General features: G+C 39.6%; 1 protein-coding gene across 5 annotated transcripts in view; it reads left to right on the top strand.

Moving 5' to 3' along the window:
• The first annotated feature begins 733 nt into the window (after positions 1 to 733).
• UNC80 (unc-80 subunit of NALCN channel complex) overlaps positions 734 to 19529 on the top strand; it is a 225172-nt gene continuing 206376 nt past the window's right edge. For all 5 annotated transcript variants that reach the window (XM_028112210.2, XM_088022040.1, XM_028112209.2 and 2 more), the window contains exons 1-6: positions 734 to 825; positions 1780 to 1828; positions 4470 to 4626; positions 5706 to 6007; positions 15449 to 15572; positions 18382 to 18455. In XM_028112210.2, the coding sequence (XP_027968011.1) occupies positions 734 to 825; positions 1780 to 1828; positions 4470 to 4626; positions 5706 to 6007; positions 15449 to 15572; positions 18382 to 18455 (798 nt within the window). The remainder of the gene's footprint in view (positions 826 to 1779; positions 1829 to 4469; positions 4627 to 5705; positions 6008 to 15448; positions 15573 to 18381; positions 18456 to 19529) is intronic.

Here is a 19529-nt window from a genome sequence, read left to right as displayed (position 1 = left end):
ACCATTTTAAAATAAATTCTCACATTTGAAAACTTTCAAGCTTTCTCTGCTTTGCCAAGGTTTGCTCTCTTCCTTGTTTACACTTCAAGTAATTTTCATGTGCTCCTTCTGCTAAAACCCAAGGGTGGACTCCTGACCTCCTTGCTAGAGGTGCGAATGATGCCAGGGTTAGTGACTGTTCTGCGGTTTCCCAAAGCTCCTCCTCCCCAGACCGTGACAATTCTTCGGATGCTGAGGTTGGGAAGCAGGACAGGGGGCAGTGCTGGGGTGCAGCTCGAAGGGAAGGGAGCCGAATCCTTGGGGGTTGAAGAGGCGCGAGGGAATCAGCGTGTAATGCGGAGTGTGGACCTTTTGGGCCATCCTGCTGCTGTTCACTCAGTCCCCAGCTCTGCTCTTCCGCCCGGCCGGCCCGCGCGGGCCGCTGTCCACAGTGGGAGGTACTGAAAGCAAGGAGCGGGCGCGGGGGCGGCGAGGCGGACCGCTCCTCCGAGCGCCCCCCTCCTCGCTCCGCGGCTCCTCCAGCCCTCCCCTCCTCCCGCAGCCATGTTCCACGCGCGGGGAGGGGCGGGGGAAGGGGAGAGGGACCGGGGATCAGGGCGGAGAGAGCCGGCTCTGCCTCAGGGAAGGAGGGGATGAGAGTTGGGGAGAGCAGCAGCAGGAGGAGGAGGAGGAGGCGGCGGCTAGCGAGGAGCCAGCGCTGGGTCCTGCAGTAGGACTCCCAGGAGCCACCATCATGGTGAAGAGGAAGAGCTCCGAGGGCCAGGAGCAGGACAGCGGCCGCGGCATCCCCCTGCCCATCCAGACCTTCCTGTGGCGGCAAACCAGGTGAGGGGCGCAGAGGGCGCGCCGCGGGCCACCCTGGGCTGGGGACGCTCCTGGGGCTGCCTGGGTCACCGCCGCTGCCGCTGCTGCTGCCGCCACTGCTGCTGAGGCCGCGCCACAGCCTGCAGCTCCCTCTCTGGGGCTGGAAAGCAAGCCCTCTGCACCTGCTTAAAAACACGCATTTAAAAAATATTTCCGTGAAGTTTGGCGACAAGCAGATTGGCAGTTGAATAAATATGTACATTATTTAGGGGGTGGGAGGGCAGAAAGCCTAGGAAGAGGGGGCGGGGAACTAGGGAAGATCATTAGGACTGGTTGTGCTCTAGCGTCCAATTTCCCCTCCATCTCCTGCTGTAATTCCAGGCCGGTGACCTGTTGTTTTTCCAGCTCCTGTTTGGCGAATATCAGCTATGCCCACTTGTTAACCATTTTTGCTTGGATTCAGCCCATGTAGTCTTACTGGTTCAAGACCCTGAGGAGGATGATTTTTGATAAGCATTTTTTTTTTCCCCTGGGAAGACCTCTGAAAGCTATTCTAATAAACAAGAAACAAGGTTTCCATTATTATTATTATTATTATTATTATTATTTTAGAAATCTATCAGATAAAAAATTAGGTTCTGGAAATCACACCCCACAAACTGTTCATTTTTAGTTTTTAATATAATTATACACACGAGCAAGACACCACTCCTGACCATTGGCAATTTGGAATCTGATTAGGGAAAAGTCTTCAGAATAAGAGTGGATACAGAAAATGTGGAGAGCCACATCTCTTTCATACATGTAATTACATATGTAAAAGCAAATGTCGTCAGCTGTTCAATACCTGCTCATTAACAAGCTATAGGGAGGCATGAAATTTGAGTTATATAGCACTGTGTCTTATCCGTTGAAAAATGTGTCATAAAGATGCTAATAATTTTATTATAACCACTATCTCTATTAATTTTTCAGTGCATTTTTGAGGCCTAAACTGGGAAAGCAGTATGAAGCCTCATGTGTGGTATGTGATATTCACCATTTAATGATTATTTCCATATTCTGTGTGGTCATTTCAACCCAAAGAAAGGCATGAAATTGTACTGACTGTATAGATTAATTCGCTCAGCAAATATTATTGAGCACCTACTAGTGCTAGGCATAGTTCTAAATGATGGGATAGAGCAATAATCAAAATACAGAGTTTGCATTCTAGTGGGAGGAAGTCAGGCCACTCACAAATAAGTAAAATACATAATAAGGCAGATAGTGATAAGCACTATGGAGAAAAATGAAGCAAAAAAGACTGGGGGCACTGGCAACTGGGGGGGGTGGGGGTAGGAGTGGATTCCATGTTAAGAGCAGTGGATAGGTAAGGCTTACCTGCTAATGTGACTGTTAGAGAAAACTGTGAAAAGAGGGAGGGAGGAATAGGTAAGGAAAGAGCAAAGGGGAACAGCAAGTCTAAAGCATCTTATCTCCAAGTGGACAGAAGGAGAGCAGTAGAAGAAAGGGTGGAGAGATTACAGAGAACCAGGTGGTGAAGGTCCTTGCAGGGCAAGTATAAGAAGTCCATTCCTTCATCAACAAAATTGAGACTGTTATGGTGGAAGGTAAAGAGATGAGGGTCTATGAACTACTCAAAGTCATATACAGTTCTGAACTTATATGTCTTGCATGTTTTGTGCAAGTCTGAAAATAGATGATATAAAATAATTATGAAAATAAACTATTAATATGTATACTCTATAGAGTGCACTTGTCCTGAGATTCTAAGGGAATCCCATAGCCTTAAAAATGTACAAATCACAAATTGAAAGCAAAAGACATGAAATCATGAAGCAAAAATGAAATGAAATTTTCATAGATTTCATTAAAATTTGGAGCTCAAATAAAGACCTTCACATTTCATATATCATAACCTAAAAGTGGAAACCTACCCATTTAGGCTTTGCCATGAAAATTTGCAAATGACTACATAGTAAGGAGTTCTGAAATGTGTTAGGGCCCTTAAAAACGATGAAAGCCCATTAGAGAGTTTTACACAAGCACACAGGTACGCACACTCAAATAGGAATTTGTTTTGTTGTATCTCTTGCCCTTCAAAGTTGCCACAGAGATATTTTTAAAATATAATCTTTTAATAAGAACCTTTTAATGGAATTTGTTGTTGTATTTAGCTCAAGTTAGAGTAATTTGACAGTTAAGAAATCACTGAGCCTCCCATAAATCACGCTTACAAGTATACTAGCTTAAAATAATCCTGACTTTTCCCTGTTCTTGGCAAAGATCTGGCATTTTTAATGTAGTCACACAATATCAAACAACTAAGTCACAGATAGAGAAATAAAAATGTAGAAAGCAGTTTTCAGGGTTTAAAAAATAACAGTTATATTAGTAACATTTAAGAAGAAAATGACATTAAGTACCCAGAGTGCCCTAATATTATAATATATACAAGTCATCCTCTAAAATGTATTCAATAAGACTGTGTAAATTCTTTATAATCTTTTAATGCCCAACATACTCACCCTTTACTTAATGGATACTTAGATACCTGAGGGCTGAAGAATTTAAAAGCATTTGGATCTGACTTTATTCAGTTAAAAAAACAACAACAAAAAAACCATATCTCTGTTTATACTCCTTACCAAAACCTCATCATGCTTTTCATTATGAAGGTGAAGTTCTTATTTTCCTTTTTTGAGTCGAAAAGTAATTCATTTTCTTCAGAGAATCTCTGTATTAATTAATCCGCCTTTTTCTCTGGTATCCTAATAATATCAATAATACAGCTTGAATACTTGGAACCTGTATTATGATCACTCTATGGCATACTTCCACAGTTTTCCTGATTACATAGGGCATCAAGTAGCAATCAGGTTCAATTCATACAAGTCAAATATTTATTAAATTTATTTTAATATTTGGAATCTATACTTTCCTTAAGCCCTTAGAGTGATATCCTCCTCCCCATTCAAACAACAACAAAAACTGGGAGTAGGTCACATTTGTTCTGGGATGTTTCACTCTCTGAAAGTATTCCTGGCCAAGAGAGAAGGTTTAATAAACCAGCAAAGCTATGGCTTATCTCCCTTCCTTCCTTTCTTTCTTCAACAGGTATAAGAAGTATCTTTATGGTTACAGGCCTTAGGCAAGAAATGTCTTGTGTCATGTTATTGCTAAGGACATGAAATAATTCAGAGGACCCCCCCAGTCAGATTTCTTGAACAAGTTGTATCTTATTTAACACTTGTTTAACATTGACACAAATTCTGTCCTCAAGATGCTTTCACAAAAGACAATTCACTTAGTTCTGCAATTGTGACAGCCCCTTTGGATGCCTCAGCAGCATTGTATAAAATATTATATGAGTTAAATATGGTGGTGTGCTCTTTTTTTAGAGGAAGCTAATTTTGGTGAAAATAAAAATCACTTAATAATTCAAGTCCTATGTTTTAAATCAAAAACCTAAAAATGGTTAAAAAGTAATGATCACTGACCCATTGTACGTTGACATGAAATGCAATTTGAGTGCACTCTAAAAAATTTGATCCAGTGATTTGCATCTTGGTGTAGTACCTTAATCTCCAGTTTCTTGTCAGTCAGACTCTCCAGTTCCTTATTTTAAGTGATTTTTTCTTCTTTTTTTTTGGTATCTACAGTCCTTTGAACGTGTGTTGGTAGAGAACAAGCTGCATGGCCTTTCTCCAGCCCTCTCTGAAGCCATCCAGAGCATTTCCAGATGGGAGCTGGTACAAGCTGCTTTGCCTCACGTCCTCCACTGCACTGCAACGCTGCTTTCAAACAGGAACAAGTTAGGTTGGTTCTTCCTCATTCCTTCTTCATGGCATACAATCGTCAGCAGCACTCGTGCTGACATTTACTAGCTACTTGCTCTTTTCCCAGGCACCGAACACATGTGATCTCATTTAATTCTCATAAAAGCCCCCTCTCGTGGGTACCATTATGATCTCCATTTTACCAATGAAAGAACTGGCTCTCTTATTTTTAAATTTTAAATTTTACAAGTAATACATGAATATATTTTCCTTTTAAACATTAAAACATTACAGGGAAGCTGAAGACTATCACCCATCCAAGATGAGTTCGGATCCAGTTTCTCTCTGGCCCTCTCAACTCCTAAAGCGACCCCTTGCACTTTGTAGTCCATGTGTACATGCATGCGTTGTGCATAGAGACTCTTCTTTTTTAGATTATCTGGTGGATTGCTTTTCTCACGTGGTAACATGTCCTAACATCCACCCCATGTTCGCACACAAGCTGTTTTCCCTCTAGTTCTTTCCCCTTATTTGGGTCTCTGCACAAATGTTACTTTTACCGAGGGGTTTCTTGGTCACCCTGTCTAAAGTAAAGTAGTTGCTATCTTCAGAGCCTGGGTTCTTAACCACTACGCTGCCTATTTGGAGATAGATATGGATATCAGACTGAAGAGATAGGATGCATGCAGTTTCTCCTCCTATGACACTATGTTATTCTGCAGAGATTATAGCCAGCTAGAAAGCCCAAAACAAGAATGAGCCCTTCCAGGGATGCCTGCGTGGCTCAGTCAGTGAAGCATCTGTCTTTGGCTCAGGTCATGATCCCAGGGTCCTGGGATCAAGCCCCCCATGTCAGCCTCCATGCTCAGCGGCGAGTCTGCTTCTCCCTCGCCTGCTGTGATCTTTCACTCTCTCTCTCAAATAAATAAATAAATAAATCTTTAAAAAAAAATGAGCCCTTCCAGCTGTGGTTGTAAGAAATATAGAGAAATGCTAGTATCTTCCAGGAAATCAAGCCACAGAGCAACGCAAGAATGTTCTTCCCACACCCAGAGTTGATATCCATTGTTCTGATAGCAGAGTTTGTCTTAACTTGGCCGTGTGATTGTCCCCATGCAGGCCACCAGGATAAACTGGGTGTTGCTGAGACAAAGCTCCTTCACACCCTGCATTGGATGCTTCTAGAGGCTCCACAGGACTGCAACAGTGAGCGGTTTGGGGGCACAGACCGTGGCTCCAGCTGGGGTGGCAGCAGCAGTGCTTTCATCCACCAGGTAGAAAACCAGGGTTCCCCAGGGCAGCCTTGCCAGGGCAGCTCCAACGATGAAGACGAGAACAACCGAAGGAAGATCTTCCAGAACTCCATGGCCACCGTGGAGCTCTTTGTGTTTCTGTTTGCTCCTCTGGTACACAGGATCAAGGTAAGGATAGGGCTAGTATTAAGCTGAGGGGGGATAGAGGTGAGGTGAGCTTCAAATGGTATTTCCATATTTCCATATTTGGTTATCTGTGTCTTTATATGATCATGTGGCAAGCCAAGACATGGAGAGCTTAATTTCTATATCAAACCACTGAACATGATTTCAAAAACACAGTTCTCTGTGTATCATGTATCTACTTAAAAATCTTCAAAGGTTCTCCTTCTGCCCGAAGATGATGCCCCACATACTAAACATTGCATATAAGGTCAAGGAACTTTTAATTTATCATTTGCCATTCCCTCCTGGCATCTTCATGATCCAGCTGTGGGAGCTATTCCCTGAATATACGCTTGCTGTTCGCTCTGCCCACTTTCTTTTCTCTGTTCATCTGATGAGTCTTCAAACCTCAACTTCAATGTCATTATTTCCATGAAGCTATTCCTCTGAAACTCCCCATGTAGACTGAGTCACTATCTCCTTTGCATTTCTACATCGTCTTGTAAGCTGTCTCTATTATAATGCAGAAGTTCTGGAGCAGAAGTTCTAAATGTCTTCTATGCCGTGGACTTCTTGACAGTGTGGTACAAGCTGAGAATTGCTTTTCAAAATATTTCTGAAAGCATAAAATACAAAACATAGGATTACATAGAAACCAGTTGTACTAAAATGTAATCATATACAAATACCCCTTGGGTCTGAAAGAAATAATATCATTTGAAACTACTGTGCCACCACTCTCTAGCTCTGTGATCTTGGTGACTTTACTTAACCTCTCTGATGCTCCATTGCATACAATTGTGGGTACCTCTAACACAGGGTGAATATATGTGAAGACACAGTATAGTTCCAACACATGGAGAGAAATCAAGATCTATTTGTTATTTCTGTGAATGAATAAATTACAGTATACCATCTGAATGCTAAGTTAAGAGATAAGAAGAAATTGGTATACTCAAATGTTCTTTAATAGAATATTAGGATCCTAATGAATATTTCAAGCTATATATATGTATGTATGTATGTATGTGAATGTGTGTACATACATATATGTAGGTGGTTGTGAGGCCGTTAACAATCACTATTAGAAAAATGAACTAGTGAGTCTTTTCACTCATTCTAGTTTTAGTTAAAATTCACTTTCGCTTGACACTGTCCCATTGCTGCCAGGAATAGAATTAAAATTACCTATAAATTCCTAAAATGCTTTGCATGCACTGGCCACAGTGCCCATGAAACATACTAAAAATTTTAAATGTGAAATCAAATTAAATAGCTGCCTTAAAATCTTTGACTTTCCATTTTAAAAAAGTCTTTTATAATGGTTACACTTACTAAAAAGCATTACTTTAATTGAGATCATCCCCTGGCTTATGGGACCAGCAGTCCAGGCTCCTGCCCACCTTCTCAGCCCCATCTCCTGCCATGGCAATAGCCTTTCTCTCCTTCACTAACCTCCAAGTTCAGTGAGGCTCACCCTCAAACTCATTCTTGCTTTCAAGTCCTGCACTGGTTTTTCCTTCTGTTTGAAACATCAACCTCCACCTCCTCCCCTAAATTTTCATATGGCCATCTCATTCTATGAGTTTACTCACAACTCACAATTCTCAGAAAGAATTTTCCTGGCGACTTCGGTGTCACTAGCGCATGACTATCTTTTTTTCCCCCTCTCTTTGCACTTATCAGTACCCGAAATTATTTTCTCTGCTTGTTTGCATGCTTGTTGCCCTCTACCCCCATAGAACAGATTTCTTGAGCAAAGGGACATTGCCTGTCTAGGTCACACTGTATTTTCAGTGTCTCAAATAGTGTCTGGCAAAAATGGGATACACGATTAATATTTAGTAAGGGACTCATTGAGTAAACCCAAGTTGTTATCAGAAGCTGATTTAAGTGCTAAGAGTTGTGATTATATGTAGGTACATAGTCCTTAAAATGGAGAGGACAGGAAAGAAGTCTTCTTTAAATAATGATCCCATAAAGATGTCTATCTGTGGACAAATACCCTCTGGATTAAAAAATGTGGAAGTGCAGAAGTGATTGGAATGGCTGTAATTTTATTTGAAGACATGGCTGAGAGTTCAAATTTTGGAAATAGGCCTGCATTTGAATCACACGCTTGTTGCTTCCTACTATATGACTTAGAGCAAGCCTCAGTTTCCCTCAAGTATAAATTGGACATAAGAATAGTTTTATGGGACATTGTGATGAAACATATGATAGTGCTCAACATTACACATAAAAGGGCCTTAATAAATATGTGTTGCTTTTAGTGTTGGCATTTTTTCGCTATTGGTGTTTTGTGTTATTAGTGGAAAGGAAGCCACATTCTCTTTCAGGGGAGACTATACAGACAGTTTCTGGCTCAAGACCCTCAAGTTTTATTTATGGCCTGGAGCATTTATGAGGGAGTAAGACAATGCATAGAAAACACGGTACAGTAATTAAATCATAATAAACTATTATTATTAGCTGTTATTACTGGCATATTATTATTTCATCAATTTATTATCTCTATGAAGGAAATATTGTTCCAGATGCTATAGGGAATAAAAAATATTAATGAGTCAATAAATTTCTCCAAAAGGCATTTTCCTTCTGAGCGAGGTGTTTGCTTTTTTAAATGTAGTCAAGGAATATACAATCCCTAGACCAGGGTTTCTCAGCCTTGGCACTGTTGGCATTTGGGGCCAGATTATTCTTTCTTGCGGGACATTGCCATGTGCCATGTAGGATATCAGAAGCATTTCTGGCCCCTACTCACCAGATGCCAGGAACACCACCTCCCTCTAAGTTGTGATGGCCACAGATGACTCCAGACATTGCCAGGTGTCCCCAGTGGGTGGGCGGGGGGTGAGAATTGCCCCTGATTGAGAATCACTGCCTTTGGTCTTTCACTGGCCTGCTGGTTGTCAGACCCTCTCGATCTCCACCTTTCTATCCCTACCATACCCATGTGAACTGCTCCTCACCAGCACCATTAATGTCTTTTTCCCCTATCCTTCCTTTGATTTGCCCTTCAAAATTCCAACCCCAGGTCATGACCCAAATCCCTTTTTTTGTACTCCTGATCCAGAGACCTGCATGCTCCTGGGGGGAAACCACACAATCATCCAGATTGGTGTTTCTACAAAGTTGTCATCTCCAACCCGTTTGCTGCCCCACTTGGCATTCCTTTTCTTGACGTTACTCCCTCAATTTGCCAATCAGCACTTACACAGACAGTGTTATAGTTTCTTATAGGACATGGTGCTGCAGGAGGCGTGGGAAGCTGAAATCCAGTTGAGGCCACTTTCGAACTGGATTCACAGTCTCCTGGCTTGTCTCATAAAATCCAACTTCAACACGAAAGGGATCTATGTAGACCTGACCATATCACCAAAATGCTTGTTGATTTCTCATTGTACAGCAAGTAAAACTCCAACTCATTAGTCTAGTAACTGGGCCTTCTTCTGGCCACTTCTCCTGCCTCTGAGCTCCAAGTGCTTGGAGTCTCCCCAGGAATGTAACGTGCTTTTGTCCAGGCCTATTCTCATGCTGGTCCTGCCACCTAGCATGCTCTCATGCCCTGCCCTCCTGCCTGGGAAACTCCTCCTCATCTTTCACAACTACATTCAAGATCCATCCCTCTCTTCCTCTAGCTTTATAATATTCTAGACAGATTTTTATTGTTATTTCTAGTTTATTATCATTATTTCTTTATGTGTCAATCTCTCCTATTAGACTCTGAATGGTTTGAGGGTGGGGAGTTATCATTGTATTCTGGATAGCTAACATAGTATCTCAAATTCATAGGTATTTAATCAATATTTGTTGAATGAATTCACTCATTAATTAGCAAATTAATATAAATGACTCATCTTTTTGTAAGACAGTGTATAATTCAATGCACATTTTTCTATTTTAATTAAGTTCTTATTTTAATTCCAGTATGGTTAACGTACAGTGTTATATTGATTTCAGACGTGCAATAGAAGGATTCAGCAATCCCATACATCACCCAGTACTCATCATGGCAAGTGCACCCCTTCATCCACTATCCCCTAAGCACCCCATCCCCCCACCTACCCTCTGGTAATCATCAGTTTGTTCTGTATAGTTAAGAGTCTGTTTCTCGGTTTGTCTCACCCTCTCTCTTTTTCTTTGCTCATTTATTTTGTTTCTTAAATTCCACGAGTGAACTCATATATTTGTCTCTGATTTATTTCACTTAGCATTGTATTCTCTAGCTCCATCCATGTCATTGCAAATGGCAAGATTCCACTCTTTTTTATGGCTGAATAATGTTCCGTTGTGTATCTATGTACCACATCTTCTTTATCCCCTCAACTATTGATGGACACTTGGGCTGCTTCCATAATCTGGCTATTGTAAATAATACTGCAAAAAATATAGAGGCACATGTATCCCTTTGACTGATTGATTGACTGATTGATTGGGTAAATACCCAGTAGTGTGATTACTGGATCATAGGGTAGTTCTAGTTTTAACGTTTTGAGGAACCTCCATACTGTTTTCCACAGTAGCTACAAGTTTACATTCTCACCAGCAGTGTGAGAGGGTTTCTGTTTCTTCATATCCTTACCAACACTTGTTGGTTCTTGTGTTTTTGATTTTAGCCATTCTGACAGGTGTGAGGTGATATGTCATTGTGGTTTTGATTTGCATTCCCCTGGTGGTGCGTGAGCTTGAGCATCTTTTCATGTATTTGTTGGCCATCTGTATGTCTTCTTTGGAGAAATGTCTATTCATGTCTTCTGCTGTTTTTTAATTGGATTACTTTTTATTGGGGTGTTGAGTTTTATAAGTTCTTTATATGTTTTGGATACTAACCCTTTATCCGATATGTCATTTGCAAATATCTTCTCCCATTCAGTAGATTGCCTTTTAATTTTGCTGATTGTTTCCTTCGCTGTGTAGAACCTTTTTATTTTGATGTAGTTCCAATAGTTTACTTTTGCTTTTATTTCCTTTGCTTCAGGAGACATGTCTAGAAAAATGTTGCTATGGCTGATGCCAGAGACATTACTGCCTATGCTCTTTTCTAGGATTTTTATGGTTTCAGGTCCTTAATCCATTTTGGTCCTTAACCCATTTTGAGTTTATTTTTGCATATGATGTAAGAAAGTGGTCCAGTTTCATTCTCCAGCATGTTGCTGTCCAGTTGTCCCAACACCATTTGTTGAAGAGACCGTCTTTTTCCCACGCATGTTCTTTCCTCCTTTGTTGAAGATTAATTGACCTTATTATTGTGGGTTTAATTCTGGGTTTTCTGTACTGTTCCATTGATCTATGTGTCTATTTTTGTGCCAGTACCATACTGTTTTGATTACAATAGCTTTGTAGTATAACTTGAAATCTGGGATTGTGTTACCTCCAGTTTTGTTTATCTTCTTCACGATTGCTTTGGCTCCTCAGGGTCTTCTGTGGTCCATACAAACTTTAGGATTGTTTGTTCCAGATCTGTGAAAAATGCTGTTGGTATTATCATAGGGATTGTATTACGTCTGTAGATTGCTTTGGATACTATAGACATTTTAGCAATATTTGTTCTTCCAATCCATGAGCATGGAATGTCTTTCCATTTCTTTGTATTGTCTTCAGTTTCTTTCATCAGTGTTTTATAGTTTTCAGAGTACTGTTTTTTTACTTCTTTGGTTAAGTTTATTCCTAGGTACTTTATTATTTTGGGTGCAATTATAAATGGGATTGTTTTCTTAATTTCTCTTTCTGCTCCTTCATTATCTGTATATAGAAATGCAACAGATTTCTGTACATTGATTCTGTGATTTTAATTTATAACTGCCTCAAGTATGTCACATGAAGTAAATCTTAAAAATTCTGTCAAATATATTATTTTCAACTAAATTTAATTTAGTGAAAAATGCTGAGTATTTATTATAACTAAGGAATTTAAGTGTAATGTCATGATTTGATCATATTCACTTATTCCTTCAATAAATATTTATTGAGTGCCTAGTCTATGAGAGGCACTACTCAGTGCTAGAGAAATAGCAAGGAATAAAAATCTAAGCCCTCAAGGGGGTTTTTATAAAATCCATATGTGTGAAGTAAACAACTTTAAAATTTAAAATAACAATAATTTTTAAACTCAATTTCTCTAAATTACTAGTAAACATATTTAGAATTATTTCATGCCATCATGGAAACAAGCTTTCAGTGAAAAAAAATGCATCTGAAATGTGGAGATATTGATTCTACTAGTGTCTGTGTCTTCTGGTTTTTCTAAGGACCTCACTAGACCACCTGCCCCACAGCTGTTTCAATGATAGTGTCTCTTCTAGCTATCAACATTCTGGCCATGTGGGCATACATGGCATTAGATGACCCACTAAAGGGGACTCCAGAAGAGGAATTAGGGTCCCAGACCTTATGCATTCATCCAACTTAAAAAAGGACTTACAAAGGAACATAACAACATAAGAGGAGGCCATACCTTCTTCAAGTGTTCAAGTCTAAAGAATGATTTGATTTAGTTGGTGTTACTTGTGAAATGTAAACTATCTTTAATTAATCAGTAAGTCTGTATTGATGCTCAAGGGGAAATGCACAGAAGGAGATCTCAATTTGTCTCCAATAAATATACAATCTAGTTGGAAATATATCAAAGAAAACAAAATAACAAGTCTAAATGAGTGCTAACATCGATAGGGCCAGTGTTAAAGGCCCGGGCTTCAGTATAAGAGAGCTTACCTTTGGAAGCAGTGTCCACTGGAGTTTTATTTGTGCCAAGATTACTTATGAGGAACATGGAAAAGGACTGAGCTCAGAAGCTATGAAATCATCAAAACCAGGTCAATTGAGATTTGGCTTCCTGCATTTCTGGAGACAAATCTGATAAACTTTGCTTGCTGTTAATCCCCTGCTTGCTGGATCTAACACCACACATAATACTATGTTCCATTAACTTTAAACCTTCCTGTCAAACTGTTTACTCAGTATCTCTAGTTGAATGTCTAACAGGCATCTCAAACTTAACATGTCTGTAACTAGGTTCCTGATAACCCCCACACCTGCTCCTCCTTCATCTTGCCTATCTTTATCAAAGCCAAAAATCTTTGACACCTCTTTCTCACACCTTCCACTTCCAGTCTGTAGACTGTGTGTTCAAAATGTATCCAGAATCTACCACTGCTCATTTCGCCCTCTACGAACTCTCTCCTGTAATCATCTTCCACCTAGATGATAATATTAGCTTCCCAAACTATCTCTCCACTTTTGCCCTTTCTTGAACTATGATTAATAGCCTCAGTAATCCTATCAAACATACATCCAGTAATGTCACGCCACTACTCAGTACCCTCTGGTGGCTCCCCGTCTTAGTAATTGCGGAAGCCCTTACTATGACCTCTATGGCCCTATATTATTTGGAACTCAATAACTTCTCTGACCTTATTTTTTTCTTCTACTCTTCTGCCATTTACTTGACTCCAGACACACAGTCTCCTGGCTGTTTCTTGATAGACCAGGCATATTTAGGACCTTTGCATTTGCTGGTCCCTTCTCATGGAAGGTTTTTTCTGAAAATATCTACATGGCAGCTCCTTAATTTCATTCAGATCTTTTTTACTCAAAAGACACTTTCACAACAAGGACTTCCCTGGCCATCCTGTCTAAAATATCAACACCTTGCAGGCACACCCCTTTGTCTGCTTTACTTCTCTTTTTGTACCTAGGAGAGCAGGAATTTTTGTAAGCTCTGTTCACTATTCTAGCCCAGAACCTAGAGTAGTACCAGGTATGCAGTAGGTGGTCTATAAATATTTGTAAAATGAATGTTGACAGAATTTGACCAAGTGCTTTATGTACTTTCCTAATACCTCCACAGGGAGTCCTAAATGCTTTCCCATCATGGGCACTGTTGTAGCTCCGGGATCCCAGTCCATACCTTACAGAAGAAGCTGCTCTGTATCAATGTGTGGATTTCACCAGCCTTTCCAGCTGACACTGAACCACAACGATTCACCATTTGCAGGATCACTTTTCTTTTTTTCCAATTTCTTCCTACTTCTTATTCTTCTATATTAGTGGTTTTCAACCATGACTACACATGAAAGTCAGCAGAGAACTTCAGAGTGATTCTAATTTAATCGGTCTGGGCAAGGGAGGAAGTTAAGACCTGGGCCTCCTAGGTTTTAAAAGCTCTCTAGGTGATTATAATATGCAAGCTAGGGTTGCAAAGCCCTGCCCTAAGTGAACTCCTGGGTCTTAGTTGTGTTCATTAATCTGAGATCACATTCTCTGCTTCCATCTTTTATTTATTTTTTTTGAGAGGCTGAGTTGTTTAATTTATTCCTTTTTTTTTAATTCCAGTTCATGGCTGAGTTGTTGAAAATGTAATCTCAGAATGTCATATATTTGTACTTATACAATATGAGATTGCATTTTCAACATCTCTGACTTTCAAAATGATGTAATAAGGGAGCGGAGAATGTGCTCCTTGGAAGAGACTTTAAATTATAGATAAACTGAGTGAGTATGGGTTGTAAGGTCAGTGCAATTCAGCAAGTGCTTGTTGAGCTCCTATTGTACACCCAATTTCTAATGCTGTGTTAAGCATTGTGATGATGTCAGGTGTTGTGGAAGGGGGAGAATGACTGATAGACCATCAAGGAATTAAAGATTATTAAGAAGGTAACATTACAAAACAATATGCTAGAAGGGTCTGTATATATGTTCCTGATTCCATGAAGTGCAAAAACAAGAGATATGTTTAAAAAAGAAGATAGCAGGAAGGGAAAAATGAAGGGGGGGAAATCGGAGGGGGAGATGAACCATGAGAAACTATGGACTCTGAGAAACAAACTGAGGGTTCTAGAGGGGAGGTGGGTGGGGTGATGGGTTAGCCTGGATGATGGGTATTAAAGAGGGCACGTACTGCATGGAGCACTGGGTGTTATACGCAAACAATGAATCATGGAACACTACATCAAAAACTAATGATGTAATGTATGATGACTAACATAACATAATAAAAAAAAAAAAAACAAGAGATGGCCTAGAGCATACAAAGTCAAAATAGCCAGCATCTGAGGATATTGATTTAAGAGAGCAAAAGAAGGACAATTAAATAATTAAGAGGAATAATAATGACAACCACAAGAGATCTGCCAAGACTCTTGAAATAAACAGGCCTTGATCACTGCTAACACAAAACAATAATTTGTGTTTCATGCTTTGTCCAAAGCTACATTTTAATTATTAATTTTGCCAAAAGCAGACCACCGTGGTTTCCATAGTAATTTTGATGATAACTTAGGGCTACTGGTTTGCCCTAGAAACACTCATCTGAGTGATGAGAGAAGGTCTAGAAGATCAACTTACTTTGACAATAATCTTGTGAATGATACTAATCATTGCAATGACTGGCCCCTTCAACCAGTTACAAGCCAGTTATGGGACATAAATCTTCTCTTCCCCCAGGAATCGGACCTTACGTTCCGACTGGCCAGTGGGCTTGTTATATGGCAGCCCATGTGGGAGCACAGACAGCCCGAAGTCTCTGGCTTCACAGCACTGGTGAAGCCCATCAGGAACATCATTACAGGTTCGTAATTTGGACACCTGCTGGGACAGTGTTAGCAGACTCTCTCATATGCAGAAGTAAGGGTGATGGAATGATTTGCCCTTAAGAAACCAAGAGGAAGAAAATTTCTCCAGGGAGCTATGTTAGTGCCCCAGGCACAGGGCTCATTCACATGATGAGAAACTAAGCCAGGGGCACATGCCATTGAGTTGTGTGACTTTTGAGAAGTCATTTCAGTTTCCTGTGCCTCAGTTTCCTCATGTGTAAAATAGGAGTTAAACTTATGGGTTGTTAAGAAGAATAAATGAATTAATTATATATAAAATTGCTTAGAAGAATGCCAGGTACCTAGTAAGTGAATAAGCTATTATTATAATTATATCATCATAATCATCATTACAGGAAACAAAGTAACAGCTCCTTAAAAATCTTGTCTTGGTGTTTATTTGCTATCAAAGCCTTTCACTACAGGAATTGTCAAATGAAATAATCTTATTGGTGAATAGTAGAAAGACTAACACATGACAGCTTGAAAAGTACCTCAAAGGCTCATGCTTCACTCCAGATCTATCTCTTACTATGTATGTACCGAACCTGAGTGTTCCTATTTCTTTAAAAGGGAGAAAATAATACCACCTTATATGGCCTCATAGTATGGAATAAGTAAGAATCCACATAAGGTGCCCATTTTATAGCTTACTAAATTCCATCTTTCTATTTCCAACCTAACTTTTAGCATTGATAATAGCACTTAGAAAGAGATAAATTATGTGGTACATCTCTAGATGCATGAGATATATATGTATAACTCTATCATTTGCTTACTTCCTAAGATTTTTCTGCAGACAGTGGAAGATTATGCATGTAAAAGAGCTTTGTTAGGGGAGGGAAAGCATCAAGTAGTTCTTATGTATTTTCCCCCTATAATTTAACATACCTTTGCAAGGTACTTAATATGTTAAAGGATTTTCTAAACAAAAGAGTGCCATATTATTCATATATGTGATAAGATGCTTATAGTGACAAATCATGCTTACTATTGTAATTCAAACAAAAGATGAAATTTTTCATATGTAAAAGTAGACTACTTAGAGAATTAATGTGTACAATACATTAACTAGTGAAATAAGTTATATATGCAAGAGTAACTTTGTCTGTCATAAGGTTCAAATAGCAAGGAACTAAATAAGTAAAAATGTCATAGCCAGAGGTGATCTACTTCAGATTCTATGGATAGAATGAGGTTCATTTCATTGAATTAAAATTATCTGAGAGTGAAGATGGAGGTACAAGTTTAAAAGATTGAAAACAATAGAAATAAGAAAATAAAATATGTTACAGTAAAACAAAACTATTACTGAAAAAGACGTCTTTATGTTGATTAAGGAATTTTTTCATATTTTAAAGTCATCACTTTTGAATAAAGAGGTCACTTCACATTTAGGTCTCTCTCTCTTTCTCTCTCCCATTAATATGTAAACTATCATTTAACAGATGTATTAAAACTATTAAGAAATCGTGTCCCTCATGAATCACTGGGGCTGTTCATGTCACCATCCCTTGCTTCTAGATGATATTCACAGTGGATTCTTTTCCCCTCTACCTGATGCCTGTGGATGTGAAATGGTGCCCAAGATCTGAAGTGAAATTAAACTCAGCTCAGACACATGGCCAGAAGAAAAAGCAGGGGCACGTGGGTGACACTCCCTGGGTCTCTTGTTTTGTGACCTCAGTCAATCCCTTTCTGAGCATCAGTTTGCTCACAGTTCCCATGTGGCATGGCCAGCTTCACTTCCCACGATTCCCAGTCCTCAGGAAAAGATGTAACTGATTTGAATCTTGCCATAGGAGAGGCTTAATGTGGTCATAAAAGCACAGACCCTGGAGCCAGAAAGCCTGGGCTTGAACCTTCACGTGAGGGTCAAACGATCTTGGGCAAGTTAAACTCCCTGTGCCTTAGTGTCTTTATCTGTAAAATGGGTCTAATAAGGTTCCATATGTTATAATAGGGTTATTGTAAGTGTTAAATGAGTTGAGACAGTAGTTCCCCTCCCCCTTATCTGTGGTTTCACTTTCTGCAGTTTCAATTCCCTGTGGTCCAAAAGCAGATGATTTAATCCTCCTTCTGACAAATTGTCAGAAGGTCGGTAATTAATACTATGTCACAACGCCTACGTCCTTGACCTCACTTCATCTCTTCACATAGGCATTTTATCATCTCACATCATTACAAGAAGGGTGAATACAGTACAATAAAGTATTTTGAAAGAAAGAGAAAGAAACCACATTCACATAACTTCTATTATAGTATATTGTTGTAATCATTTGATTTTATTAGTGATTATTGTTAATCTCTTACTATGTGCAATTTATAAATTAAACTTTATCATAGTGCGTATGTGTAGGAAGAAACAGTATATTTAGGGTTCAGTAGTATCCACAGTTTGAGGCATCCACTTGCAAGAGATCTCCAGCAGATAAGAGAGGAGTACTGTATACGTAAAATGCTTTAAAAAGGATGTGGCAGATACTTGGTACTATACGGTATTTTTATTTTTTTTTATTTTTAGTATTGCCAACTTTTTAGCACCGTAGCCTGTTGAGTCAGACTGAATAGATGAAGAAATCTGCATTGTTATGATAACCTAGAAATGCAAAGGTTTTTTAATTGGTTACTTGATTCCTCTTACAACATATGCTATTAAATGTCTTCTTTCCAGGTGATAATATATTAAAATGTTTTTTTTAAAGAAGTGAACTGATGAAATAAAATGAGCTTATTTATCATAATCTTATAAAATTTGTGATAGTATTTCTCCCATCTTGGCAGCTAAGAGAAGCTCTCCTATCAACAGCCAAAGTCAAACCTGTGAATCACCAAATCAAGATGCAAGACATCGAGAGGTGAGTTTCTTGTGATCGTGGGAAGAAAGGAGGTAGTCATTTCCTGGATGTAGTGTAGTGTAAAGGATAAGATGAGTTCTAGAATGATACTACTTGGTTTCAAAGCAAGTTCCTACTCCTGAATATAAATCTTTAAGTAGTCTCCAGTTTCCTATCTGTCAAGTATGGAAAATAATTTTATGCACTTTCCCGGCATGGGAGTGCTGAAACAGAAGCATGTATAACTGTGCTTTATCTTTGTGGCCAGTGTGTAATCAGTGGTGCTTTATCTCAATGGCTAGTGTGTAATCTGTAGTGCTTTAGTTCAATGGCTAGTGTGTAACATTCGATAAGTGTTAGTTATCATTATTCCTCCCCCATTAGTTAAAGTGTCCTCTTGTTCTCAATTATTAAATCTCCTTAATATTCTTCAGGCAAGCCTAATCTAGCTAAGATAATATTGCAGCAGGTGGGGAGGAAGGAGTAGAAAGGAGGCATTAGGTATAATCCTACCCCTTAAGAAATCTAAAGTTTAATGAAACATCAAGACAAATCCACATAAAACAGAATATGCATAATAAAAAAGAATGTAATTCAGTGAAAAATGTTCATGCATTCTTTGGTTTGGAAAAGCAAGAAATGAAGGCCAGGGTAGTTCAAAGCCACATGGTTAGAGGATTGGGAAAAGATGGCGGAGGAGTAGGGGACCCTATTCCAACTGGTCCCTGGAATTGAGCTGGATACCTACCAGACCACTCTGAGCACCCACGAAATCAGCTTGAGATGTAAGAAGATCTGGATTTGTACAAACAGAATATCGCAGGCAGTTGGTTTCGAGGTATGAAGTGGGGAGCCATGATTCCGTGGGCAGATATCAGAGGATAAACGGCAGCGGGAAGGAGCCTGGCTGTGGGGATCCTGCGCCACTGGTGAGCGATAGCCTCCTGCGCTGGGGACGGACACAGACTCGAAGACCGGTAGCGGCGGCAAAGGACTTTAGGGCAGCCCCGCTGACGGAAACCCAAATGGCAGGGGCCCCACGTGCGAACTGGGGGTGGCTGGTGGTTTTAGAAGCACAAAGGGCAGAGACATGCC

The sequence above is a fragment of the Eumetopias jubatus genome, unplaced genomic scaffold (genome assembly GCF_037043125.1).
Source record: "Eumetopias jubatus isolate StellerSeaLion01/CBP00866 unplaced genomic scaffold, mEumJub1_p1.0 scaffold_3, whole genome shotgun sequence".
NCBI classification, from domain to species: domain Eukaryota; kingdom Metazoa; phylum Chordata; class Mammalia; order Carnivora; family Otariidae; genus Eumetopias; species Eumetopias jubatus.
The sequence above is the reverse complement of the archived record's forward strand: the minus strand, read 5'-3'. Positions and strand labels throughout refer to the sequence as shown.